General features: G+C 40.1%; 1 protein-coding gene across 1 annotated transcript in view; it reads left to right on the top strand.

The window, feature by feature from the left end:
* The window catches only part of LOC128628248 (lysosomal Pro-X carboxypeptidase-like), a 64,950-nt gene that overhangs the window by 22,571 nt on the left and 30,336 nt on the right, over positions 1–12,043 (top strand). Inside the window, exon 3 of the mRNA XM_053670734.1 lies at positions 11,273–11,413. Coding sequence (XP_053526709.1) covers positions 11,273–11,413 — 141 coding nt within the window. The remainder of the gene's footprint in view (positions 1–11,272; positions 11,414–12,043) is intronic.

Below are 12,043 nucleotides of genomic sequence, written 5' to 3'. Positions count from 1 at the left end.
TCTAAAACTACGGCTGCTGAGTAAGAGTCAATGTGATTTTTTTTTTAACAGCGGCCCAATGAAAGGAGTTACTAATAGTAGTATAGTAACAGTTATTGAGTCAGGTCTGTGAAAACACTGATACTCCACACATTCTTCAGTGTAACTGTTAGGAAGTGGCTGGGGGTACCCTCGTGTCCCCTGACAAAGTTTGCACTTTGTAGTCAGCCCCTGTCTGCAGTAGTGTGTTATGCTGACAGAAGCAGACTGGGGTTTGTTGGAGGTGGGATTGGGTAGAGCATAAAAGCACATGAGAAAGAATTATATTTGACTTTTATTCATTAGTTGTGTTAGCTTGGGCAAGTTATCTGACCTCTTTGAGCTTTGACATCCTTGTTGTAACACTGATGTGGTCAGAGTGCCCCAGAGGGTGACTGGCAGGATGATGCAGTGACCTGTGGGAAGCACCAGCACAGGGCCAGGCACATCCCAGGTACTCTGCCCTGCCCTGCCGCTGCTCCCAAATGGCCACCCAAACTGTGTCTACCAGATCTGATGTTCTCACAGGCTTTTCTAGATATGAACTCCGTTTTCAAGTCTTAAGGTTCAAGTAGTTATTTTCTGTCACAATAAACTTTATTTGAAGAATGTCCTTTTTGTACCTTCTTGCTTACCAATCTCATGGATCTCTTTCTCCTCTACTTGGTGAAGGAGAGAGAGCATCTCTTAAAAATTTTTGGACTGACTTCTAGTCAAGATGGCGGCATAGGCAGACAAGGCTTGCCTCTTCACGCAACACAACAAAAGTACAACAAAAATATAGAACAACCATTGCTCAAAGCCAACAGATATCTAGGTGAATGGAAGTGCGACAACTATGGAATTAAAGAACCACATCCATACAGACTGGTAGGAGGGGTGCCGATGTGGAATGGGCTGTTTTTGGAGGGCTGTCTCAGGGGCAAGGAGTTCCAGCTGCACACCAGGCTCCAGCCCAGGGTTCCAGTGCCAGGAAGATAAGTCCTCACAACTTCTGGCTGCAAAAACCAGTGGGGATTGAGTTGGTGGAAGAAACTTCTGGAGCCCCAAACATGGGGCTCTTGAAGATTTGCTCTTAAAGAAACCACACATGAGCTCACGCACTCACACTCACTCCCTCTGAGCCCCGGCGTCAGGGTGGCAGCTTGAGGGGCACTAGTCGGGTGCAGGGGGAGGCTGAAGTGTATGGCATCAAGGTGAGCAGAGACCATCGTCTCTTTTCAGGGCCCTCTCCCCAAAGAGCCAGCAGGCAGGTGCCATATCTAATATTCCAGGAACCTGGCTAACACTGTTTAACCCCCCTTGGAATCCCCAGAGACTCTACCCTACCCAACTTAGGGGACCACCAAGCTGCTTTTCCAGAGGAATGACTGGTCTTGGCTCATGCTTAGCAACTTCCTAAATCCTCTCAAACAAGCAACAGCTGGCCTCAGTAAACCCCAGGCCCAGCACTAATGGACCAGATTAGATCCACAGCATGGCTTCACCTGGGAATCTCCAAGCCCAGCACAAGTAGCACCATCTCAGACTGCTTTATAGCTCAGGCAGGGTGACCCGGGCAACACACAGGTGGGGGCTGAATTTGGCCTGCAGCACCTGGGAAACCCCATCCATGTTCCAGTGCACCCAGTGGACAGCTACAGGGCATGTCAGAGCACAACAGATCGGAACAACGAGAAAAGAGAATCCAAAAATGTGAGGACAATGTAAGCAGCCTGTGGGGCAACTTTAAGCAATCCAACATTCACTTCGTAGGGGTACCAGAAGGAGAAGAGAAAGAGCAAGAAATTGGAAATCTAGTTGAAAAAATAAAGAAAGACACATTCCTAATTTGGTGAAGGAAATAGACTTTTAAGTTCAGGAAGCCCAGAGAGTAAGATGGACACAGAGAAACCCACTCCAAGACCCATAAGTAAAATGCTGAAGGTTAAAGATAAAGAGATGGGGAGTGTGTGGGAGAATGGTTGAGGGGACTACGAAGTACAAATAGGTAGTTACAGAATATCCATGGGGTTGTAAAGCACAGTAAGCAAAGAACTTACACACATGACCTGTGGAAACGAACAATGGGAGGACTGCCTGAGGGAGTGGCAGGTGCTGGGAGGAGAGGATCAGAGGGGGGGAAATCAGGACAACTATAATAGCATAGTCAATACAATATAATTAAGACATTTCTTGGGCCGCATTCTAGAAAGGACTGCTGTGTGTGACTAGCTGTGTGTTTCCTTTCTGAGATCGTGCCTAGGCTGCTTTTACAGAACTATTGTTGACTAGTGAGTCCTGGGAACCAAATTACAAAAATAATTAGAAGTTCCAACTCTGCTTCTGACTCATGACTCACCTGATCTTTGAGTTCAGTCTGTTAAGCTGAGCATCACGGATCAAACAGTTTCTAAGGTCCTTATCCCCGTTCGTATTGTGATTTGTAAAACTGTTTATTGCAGAGCAGAGCTGAGGTGGCATGCAGGTCCTACTTTCCAACAGCAGAGGGCACCATGCCCCTAGTGTACTAGCCATTAGGTGTTGGAAATTAGGTTTTTGTAGCTGGAGGTTTATATCCTTGGTGAGGGGAAGGCGCCGAGAAAATTCTGTAATTTAATGTTTTTCAAAGGAAATTTCACTGCCTGTTTCTAGTATTTAATATATAGGTGAAGCACTGAAAACATAGGTAATTTTAACCTTCTCTGGGTATTTCCTCTTAGTTCTGTGACAGAGCATCATTTCTCTTAAAGGAGGTTTTGTGACTTGCCTGAGTCCTTGCAGTAGCGATTCAAGTTCAGGTCTGTGACCTCTCAAACCTGCTTTCTTTCTACTCCATCAGGGTCCCTGTCCCTTCCCCCAATCTAAACAATTGGGTGATTGCTAGGAGCAGGAGTGCCTGAGAGTGAACACAGAAGGAAGTGTGACTTTCTCTGGTTTCAAAGTTCGTGTGGCCCCAGTTTTTCTAGATGGAAGCTTTTCCTCTGGCAAGAATTTTTTGCCATTTACATTTAACATGACATGTACAAACAAATACCCATGTTTTTAAATTTGTAACCTGGATTATTGAACTGTGTGGGCTACTTTTAAGGATACAGCCATATCATATTTTACAGGAAGGCTAGGTTCTAAAGTCAGAGGGTAAGGTGAACAGCATTGTGGCAAAGTTATCTTTGAAAATCCCGCAGGAAGGCGTCTTGTTGGAGAGCCATGTGCTTCCTTTCTTTAAATCCGGCACAGCCAGTCTTTCTTCCCTGGTTGCAAAGATCATGGTTTTTCTTATTGAACTTTAAATGATGTAGGTGGCTTATATTTGGGTGGTACTTCACATCTTTAAACACCGAGACTCATTCATCATGGTGAGATGCTTACAGTATGAAAAGTATTCTACTAAATTTAGATTGAGGTAAGGAATGCTAAATTCATATCTTATTTTGAGGCTTGTGCTCACTCAGTGGTTCTCAGAATTTTAGCCGTACGTCAGAGTCACCTGGATGGCTGGTTAAACCACAGATCCCAGGATTCTACTCCCACAGTTTCTGCCTCGGTAGGTCTGGGATTCAGCCAGAGGATTTGTGTTTTATCGGGTTCCAGGTGATGCCCTTCCTCCAGGGAACTCAACTAGGCAGGCACTGTACTTGTTGACTGGAAGCAGGTGGAAGCAGGTGTCTGTCTCTCTTTTATTTTTAGGCTGAGCAGGTTAGTTTGATTAATTTAAGTTAAACATCTGGACTGTGGCTCAGCCTACTCTTAATCCTGTTGCTTAACTTACTACTTGGCCCAGAACAAGTACTTGGCTCATGCAACATCGATGAATGATTTAGTGAATTAACATATAATGGAAGGGGTTTTTAGCACATGGACATCATTATTATACATATCTATCCTATACAAACTACTTATTTTCCTGAATGTAGGTGATTTTTACATCAGAATAGGACCGCATATGCAAATATCATGGACACTGAGAAGTATGCAATTAGGTGCATTGTGAGGAACGTGCACTTTGGGACCCATACTATGAATGTGGTGGGTATGTGTAGATGTAGCTGGGGACTGGGAGTCCCGTCTGATTCAGAATAGCCTGGGAGGTCTTGCAGGGTCTGGGTTAGGTCAGAGCCAACTCCTGCCCCAGGGGGCTTGAGCAGCACTTGGATCAGCCCCTGTCCTCTCTAGACCAGACACGGCGTTCTCACTCACATCCCCCAAAGCACTGAGGGGTAGGGAACTGGTTTGTCCCCCTCTAACTCATTGCAGCTTGCAAAAACAGCAGAGGGCCTGTCTTTCCAAGTAAAGAAAAAAATGGCACTTTTATTACCTAAGAAAAAGAAGATAAAAAAGATGAACAGTGAAAGGACAGCAAACTCACAGTTATTAACAACCACACCTAAAACAAAATCAAACTAAGAGGACAGCTAGATCAGGAGCAGAACCATAGAAATGAAGATTGCATGGAGGGTTAGCAACAGGGGAGTGGGAGAAGGAGAAGGGGGGAGAAGGTAGAGAAAATAAGTAGCATAGATGGTAGATAGAAAATAGATGGGGGGAGGGCATGAATAGTAGGGGAAATATAGAATCTAAAGAACTTTTAGACACATGGTCATAGACTAAAGGGGGGAATGGTGGGGGAGGGGTGTGCAGGGTGGAGGGGAATGAAGGAGGGAATAGAACAAATGTAATGGCATAATCAATAAAATATATTAAAAATAATAATAAAACTGAGGCTATTTTTCAGCCAACTGCTCCCTACCTATTGCAAACTAGAAAGCCAAAGGTGAAGAGCTTAAAGGAGCCCTTCCAGAAGGGCAAAAATCAGACCCCCAAAGCTAAACAGAAAAAGTAATAGAAAAAGTTAAAAGACTGTTTCTTTATCATTCTCAAGCTAGGCAAATTGTTAAAGAATGCCCTGACTGCCAAGCCCTTACTAAGGCACCTCCATCCACAGGAGTTAACCCTAGAGGACTAAGCTCTCAAATGATTTGGCAAACAGATGTCACTCATTATGTTCCCTTTGGAAAATTCAAATGCATTCACATTTCTATTGATACTCACTCTGGTGCCCTACATGCATCTACTTTAACAGGAGAATCTGCTAAAAATATACAAACCCATTGGCTTGAAGCCTTCAGTCATTTGGGTTGGCCTCAGCAAATTAAAACTGATAATGGCCCAGGGTATCTTGCCCATTCTACTCAAGCCTTCCCTCAGCATTAAAATATCCAACATAAAACATGAATACCTTATAATCCAACCGGTCAGGTAATTGTTGAATGGGCACATCATACCTTTAAAAGTCTTCTTAAAAAACAAAAAAGGGGGAGTCAGGAGTCTACCCTCCAAAATTTGATTATGTGAACTATGTTTACCTATAATTTTCTAAACTGTGATGAATCACTGTACTCCAACTGAGAAACATTTTCAGAAGAAAGAACCAAAGTCATCTTATCCTTGAGTTTTGCACAGAGATCCACTGGGAGATGATACTTGGCAGAGTCCTGTAGATCTCGTAACACGGGGAAGTCGGTATGCGTGTGTTTCCATCCCTACAGGTCCTTCCAGCTAAATGGGTGAAGCTTTATAACAGAACAGACATCAAGCTCTGCTACCTGGAGATGAAAACTGATCAGCTAGCAGACCAGGTGGCTCAGCTGACACTGGCCAAGTAGAAGAAAACAAGCACTGGATTCTGGTGCCAAAAAAGGCAGTTTATGTTGCTAAATATTTACTAATTTACTTTTCTGTTCTTACTGACACTTTGTGTTTTCCTTTAAAGGAGCAACTTTATGCTGCAAGCAAAGAGCAATACAGTAATTACTATTAGTTTTCCATAGTAACTATAATTGGCCTGTGTACCCAGGAGAGGATTTATCATACTCTCAATCCCACTCTGATTCCTCCTTGTACTTTAGACAAGAGCCACAAAGACTCAGTCTCTTGGTCTTTGTGCAGAGGACCGAATGCTACTGTTGCTTTCCCCCCCAAAAGTCCTTTTGTAGTGGAGAACTGGGGAGCTAATTGTAGAGTACTGGCTAAGTCTAACAAAACAATAGTTTCGGCTCTGCCTGAAGTCCCATATACTGATATGTGGTGGGAGGGGCCCGGTACTGGGGCACCTATAATCAAAATTGTTTCTCCCAACCACACTAGCCCTTGGCATTACAACTCATGGAAAATGGGCTTGCCTTTTATTACTAGAATGTATCTGTATATAAGAATTGTATGTGACCCTAAAGGTATCCGAGGATGTTTTTATCAAATTGACCCTATAAAACGAGATCGGGTCACAGTTTGTACCTCTCACCCTTACTTGTTTTTGGCAATTCCAGAGGCAACTCAAGTCTTTTATAACGAATCAGCAAAAATTTATTCTTTGCCCGTTCCTGCAGGCTCCATATATGCCAGCTGTCTTACTCATCTCAATATTACTCGGTTAAGCCTCACTACAGTTTATATAGTTAGAGGACAAACTCAGATATGGGTGCCAGTTAATGTAACCAGTGAATGGGAAAATCCCCACGGCATAATAGCGCTTAACAATGTGCTGGCCTCTTTAAGAGTCCGATGGTTTGTTGGCACTTTGATTGCATTTATTGTTTCTGCTATAATTGTCACAGCTACTGTGGCCATGGCAACCGCTGCCCTCATTAGGTCAGTTCAAACTGCTCATACTGTTGATGTTCTCTTAACCAATTCCACCTTAGAAATGCTTCAATAGGCCCAGATTGATCAAAAAATCCTGACTTGACTTTCTGCAGTTGAATCAGCACTCCACTGGATCAGTGAACACCAAGATGCACTAGTGACCTATCAGCGGCTGACCTGTGATCCTGGTTTCTCCAAACTGTGTGTCACCCCACTACAATGGAACTCCAGCCAATACTCCTAGAGTGATATTCAACATCTCCTAAGAGGAGCTTTTTCTACTAATTAAAAAAGACAAATCAATAAATTGCAACTGGGATTACACAAACAGTTATAGGACATTCAACGCTTAACTACACAGGAGATTCTTCGAACCCTTAGTGATAATCTCGGTTCATTAAACCCAAAACACTGGTTTGATGGACTCAACCTGAGACTGTGGGTCACTAGAGCCGCTGGTTGTTTACTGATTTTAATAATGTTTTGCATATTACGATGCATTTACAAATTATTTGCCCAGGGTCACAAAAGAGACCAGAAAGTAGCAAGTCTTGTAGAATGTATCACCACAGCACCCTTAACAAAAAAAAAAAAAAAAAGGGAAGAATTGTAGGGGACCATTTTGTCTTGGCCTGACAAATGTGACTCAGCTCTGTATGGAAAACCTACAGATGCAAAGTGGCGGGCAGGAGCCAGACCTTCAAACCGAGTTCTCCCGTGGGAATCAGGCCTAGAAAATACTTACAGACTGTTATGGCTTGCTTTTGCTAAAACTCCCTCACCCTGGTCTAAAGCAACAAATGTGTATTGTCTATCTTCAAGGTAATTTCCAAAGCCTGTGTGAGCTCTCCCAAGGACAGAGCTAATGAGCTCATTGCTCTCCCCCTCTGCATGTTATTTTTATTTCCTTGATTGTACCTAGAATGTAGACAATAATATTCTATGTATAGATAATAAATCTTTCTCTGATGTAAGACACCAGGAAAACAATAAAAGCCTGTCGAGGCAAGGGTTGGGGTGCTCCCCTCTTGAGGGAGTGGCCGAGGCATCATAGGCACTCTCCCCTTGAGAGAGTAGTTGTGCTGTTCCCTTTTTCCATACAGGATTGTTGTCACCTGTGCTTTCATTCCTGCTCTAAGCCACAACAGGCAGACTCCGCTGGACAGGGTCTGCTACACTGGGGAATTCAGCCCCTTTGACCCTAAGGCTCCGTGGAGCTCTGCTGTGGGGTAACTGTAAGTGTCAGTAGTTGTACAGGACCCTTATCGAGATAGGACTTGATGATTATATTTTAAGTGGTGAGTTTATTAAGCAGAAGGAAAATTGGAAAATATATATTCAAAGTTCAATTTAAGTTTAACATTGTTGTCATTTTTATCATTTTTGACATATTTTTTATTATCTTTCTTGGAAAGTCTCAGTACCCAGTGTTTTTTTCTCTGGGTATAGATTTGTTTTTTTAAATTCATTTTATTTACTTTTCTGCTGAGGTTTTTAAGAGTAAATTATATACAATATGACATTCTGTCTCTAAATTCTTCTATGTACAGCTATAAAAATAAATTTTTTCTTATGTAGCTAAACTAATATCACTTCTAACAAAATTAATACATTCTTAACTGCCATCTAATACCTAGTCCACATTGAAATTAACCTGATTGTCCCTAAATCATCACTATATCTCTTTGTTCAACCCAGATACAACCTGGAATCGTGCATTGCATCTGGTTATAATGTTTCTTAAAATTTACTTAATCCAAACAGTCTGTTTTTTAAAAGTGCTTAAAAGTGATTTATTTTCTCAATCAGTTTAAACACTTTCCTTATAATGTTGTTTAGAAGGTTTAGCTGCAGCAGGCTAGCTCTACCTAAATAATCATCAGGTATGACTCAGTGACAACTGAGCTACTAGAATATGACTCCACATTGAAGCCAGTAAGCCTGAGGGTAATGCTTTGAGGAAGAGGGCAGAGTAAACTCCTGCTTCCCTATGTGGTTGTCAGTCACAGAGGCAGGAGCTTAGTTAGTTGCTCAGTCCTGTGCAGAGGAGAGAAAAGCTCCCTCACCAGGGAACAACACTTGCCATCATCCTATCCCTCCAAGTGGTCTAGTGCCAGTTTCCACTGAGGCAGTAAAGCAAGCAAAGTTACCTTTTGGATAATTTCACCATGATCAAACCATCCCCAGTGGGCAAAACTACTAGAATATATTGTAATTTGATTGCAGTTTGTCTCTAGCAATTATAGATGAGCAATTTAAGTGGCAGCAAAGCAAGCCATGTGCTGGAATGATGCTGTATTTCACAGAGCTTTATCTTTCAACATTTTCTGGAACGTCTGTTTCCTTGGGCGGATTATATGTTCTCTCTTTCTCTCTCTCTTTTTAAATTCTGCAGTTTAAATTCAACACTATTTTGTATTAGTTTCAAATGTATAAGACATTGGCCAGACAGTAATATACTTTACATGGTGATCCCCAGGTATTTCAAGGACCCACCTGAAACGACTCAGAGTTATTACGATCGCATCGACCACACCACCTGTGCTGTACTCTGCACCCCAAGACTGTTTGCAAACCACCAGTGAGAACTGCTCAGTCCCTTTGCTTTTTGCAGCTGACGCCCCAACCCCCTCATCCTCCAGCAGCCATCAGTCTGTTCTGTGTAGCTATGTGTCTGTTTTGCTTGCTGTTTTATTTTCTTTACATTTCACATATAACAAATCACATAGTATTATTGTCTTTCTCTCTGACATAGTTCACTTAGTATAATATTCTCTAGATCCACTCATGCTGTCACAAATGGTAAGATTTTGTTTTTAATGGCTGAGTAATGTGTCATTGTGTGTATGCGCCACCACTTTTTTAATCCACTCATCTATTGAGTATTTTGCTTCCATACTTTGACTCTTGTAAATAATGCTGCACTGAACACAGGGGTGCATATATGTTTTTAAATTAAACATCGCCTTGCCATTGTCTTGTAAAATATCCCGCTTTTGGATTTTTCATTCTGATTGCCTCTGTAGAATGTCTTTAGCTTGTTCTTCTACTCTGTGTATTTCCTGGAAACTGGAAATTAGATCTAAAGGCTGAAGCAAGATGCAGTTGAACATTTTTGTCAGGAATTCATCCTAGGTGATTTGTGTTTTGTGCTGTACCATGTGAAGTGATACATGGCCCCTGCCTGCCTGTCAGTGAGGCTGACTCACATTGATCAGTAGAGTAAGGTGATGATGGTCTGATCCTTATGTTGTGAAGGTACAGGTTCCCTTTGTGAGAAGAGAGAACTCTCTATGCTACGACTTTGGCACTAATATGAACGGCTATTTCCCTGTCATCCATTCTCCTAATACTTTTAATGCTGTTCATCAACTGGGACTGTTTAGTAAAAACAGCGAAATACAATTCTGCTGAAAAGGCAGGTTAAATGTTGAGTTCTTTACCTTTTTTATTCCCAATTTCAAAGGAGTTGGTTTAATAGACACCTTATATGGTGAAAATGACTATTTTTCTTGCTTTCTCTTTTTGGATATCCTTATGGACTAATGAATTTTCATGAATTGAATATTTAATCAATTACAAGTATTATTCTTATTTGTATTCAATTTATTTTCTATTCAATTTATTAAAACTTTACTCTGTGGTAATCTCTCATAGTTGGTTCCTATGCCTGTTAGACATAACTTTATTGATTTTTGAGCACTTTCTTGCTTCCTTGAATAGCAAAGTGCATAGCTTTATCTCATAGCTTCCATGTCTCAATGTCAGTCAGACACATTACAAACAGGCCCTCAGACACCAGAATGGTCAGACACCAGAATCTGGGACCATGAAATATCAAACGTTGCTGGAGTGATAATGTTTAAAGACATTTCAGTGGTCTGTTTATTTTTTGTTTTGATATTGAAAGTTTGAATAATGAAAATTCAGGTGGTAAGAGATATCTATACCTTAAAAAATTAATGGGTTCACCAAATTAAAAAAAAACAGACTCACATAAAATGGAATGACAGCTATCAGAGAGAAGCAGTTGGGAACCTGGGTGATAAAGGTGAAGGCATTAAACAAGAAAATACCAACAAACAAACAACAACCCCAAACCCCAAAACTCATAGACATAGATAACAGTATGATGATTACCAGAAGAAAAAAGGGGTAGAGAGAGAAGAAGGTAAAGGAGGGAAAAATGGAGACAAAGCAGAACGGACTTTGGGTGGTGAACACACAATACAATATGCAAATGATGTATTTTAGAATTGTATATTCCAAACCTATGTAATTTTATTATTCAATGTCACCCCAATAAATTCAATAAATTTTTTAAATTAATGGGTTCACATCAGTATTTCCAATTCAATTTTAATATTATTATGTTTTAAAGTAGTTACTTGATTTTATAATTGTATCTTTTATACTGAAAATCTTGACCACCAATAACATTGCTTTAGTTTACAATATAAAGAAAATAACAGCATCAATATTGCTACTAATAATAAATCAAATGCAGTTTAACTTTTCATGATTTTTATAGCATAGTTTGATTTTAATGAAAGAATAAATTTATTTTTTTGTTGATCTCATTTAATTATTTTCCTTTGTAATATGTGTTTTGTCTGTTTCATTTTTGTCATAGGTTGATCATTTTGGATTTAAGACTGATAAAACTTTTAAACAGCGTTACCTAATAGCTGCTCAGCAGTGGCAGAAAGGGGGCAGGTCCATACTTTTCTACACTGGTAATGAAGGGGACATGATCTGGTTTTGCAACAATACGGTATGTACAGATTTGTAAAGTTCCTATACTTTGTTTATCTTTTATCATTATAAACTAGAAAGATATTTTGCAGTATATATGACCAAATATTACTGCACTTAATTGTGAAGTTCTTTAAAAAACAACAAGAAAATAAATTTAATAGAAAAACAGCAAAATAATGTGAATTGGCAGTTCACAAAAGAATAAATACAGATACCCAATAAGCCTGCATGTTCAGCTTTAATGAATTATTCATGAAAAGAATGAAATACTATATCTAGACAATTGAATTTTAAAATATTTTTTATTATAGTTTATCTCTAGAGTAAACAAGATATGAGAAAAATGGAAACAGGAATATTATGGCATGTAGTTATTTGAATTTTGTTTATATTATGATCTCTGGAATGTAAATACAAAGGCACAAATTTTCATGTTTCTTTAGTATTAAAGACACAGAGTCCAGGACTGGTAGGTGTATAGTAGGTGTTCAGTAAATATTTGTTCAGTAAATGAATGAATAAATCCTGATCAAAGCCAATGCAAAGAAAATATACAAGTTTAATTGTTGAATAGGAACTGACAAAGTTAAAGTTGTAGCTATATTTGAATTTAGCTTTACTATTTTATCATTTTTTATATTTATGA

The sequence above is a fragment of the Artibeus jamaicensis genome, unplaced genomic scaffold, assembly GCF_021234435.1.
Source record: "Artibeus jamaicensis isolate MK-2021 breed Jamaican fruit bat unplaced genomic scaffold, CSHL_Jam_final contig_64, whole genome shotgun sequence".
Classification (NCBI taxonomy): Eukaryota; Metazoa; Chordata; class Mammalia; order Chiroptera; family Phyllostomidae; genus Artibeus; species Artibeus jamaicensis.
This window is presented reverse-complemented; position numbering and strand designations above follow the sequence as displayed.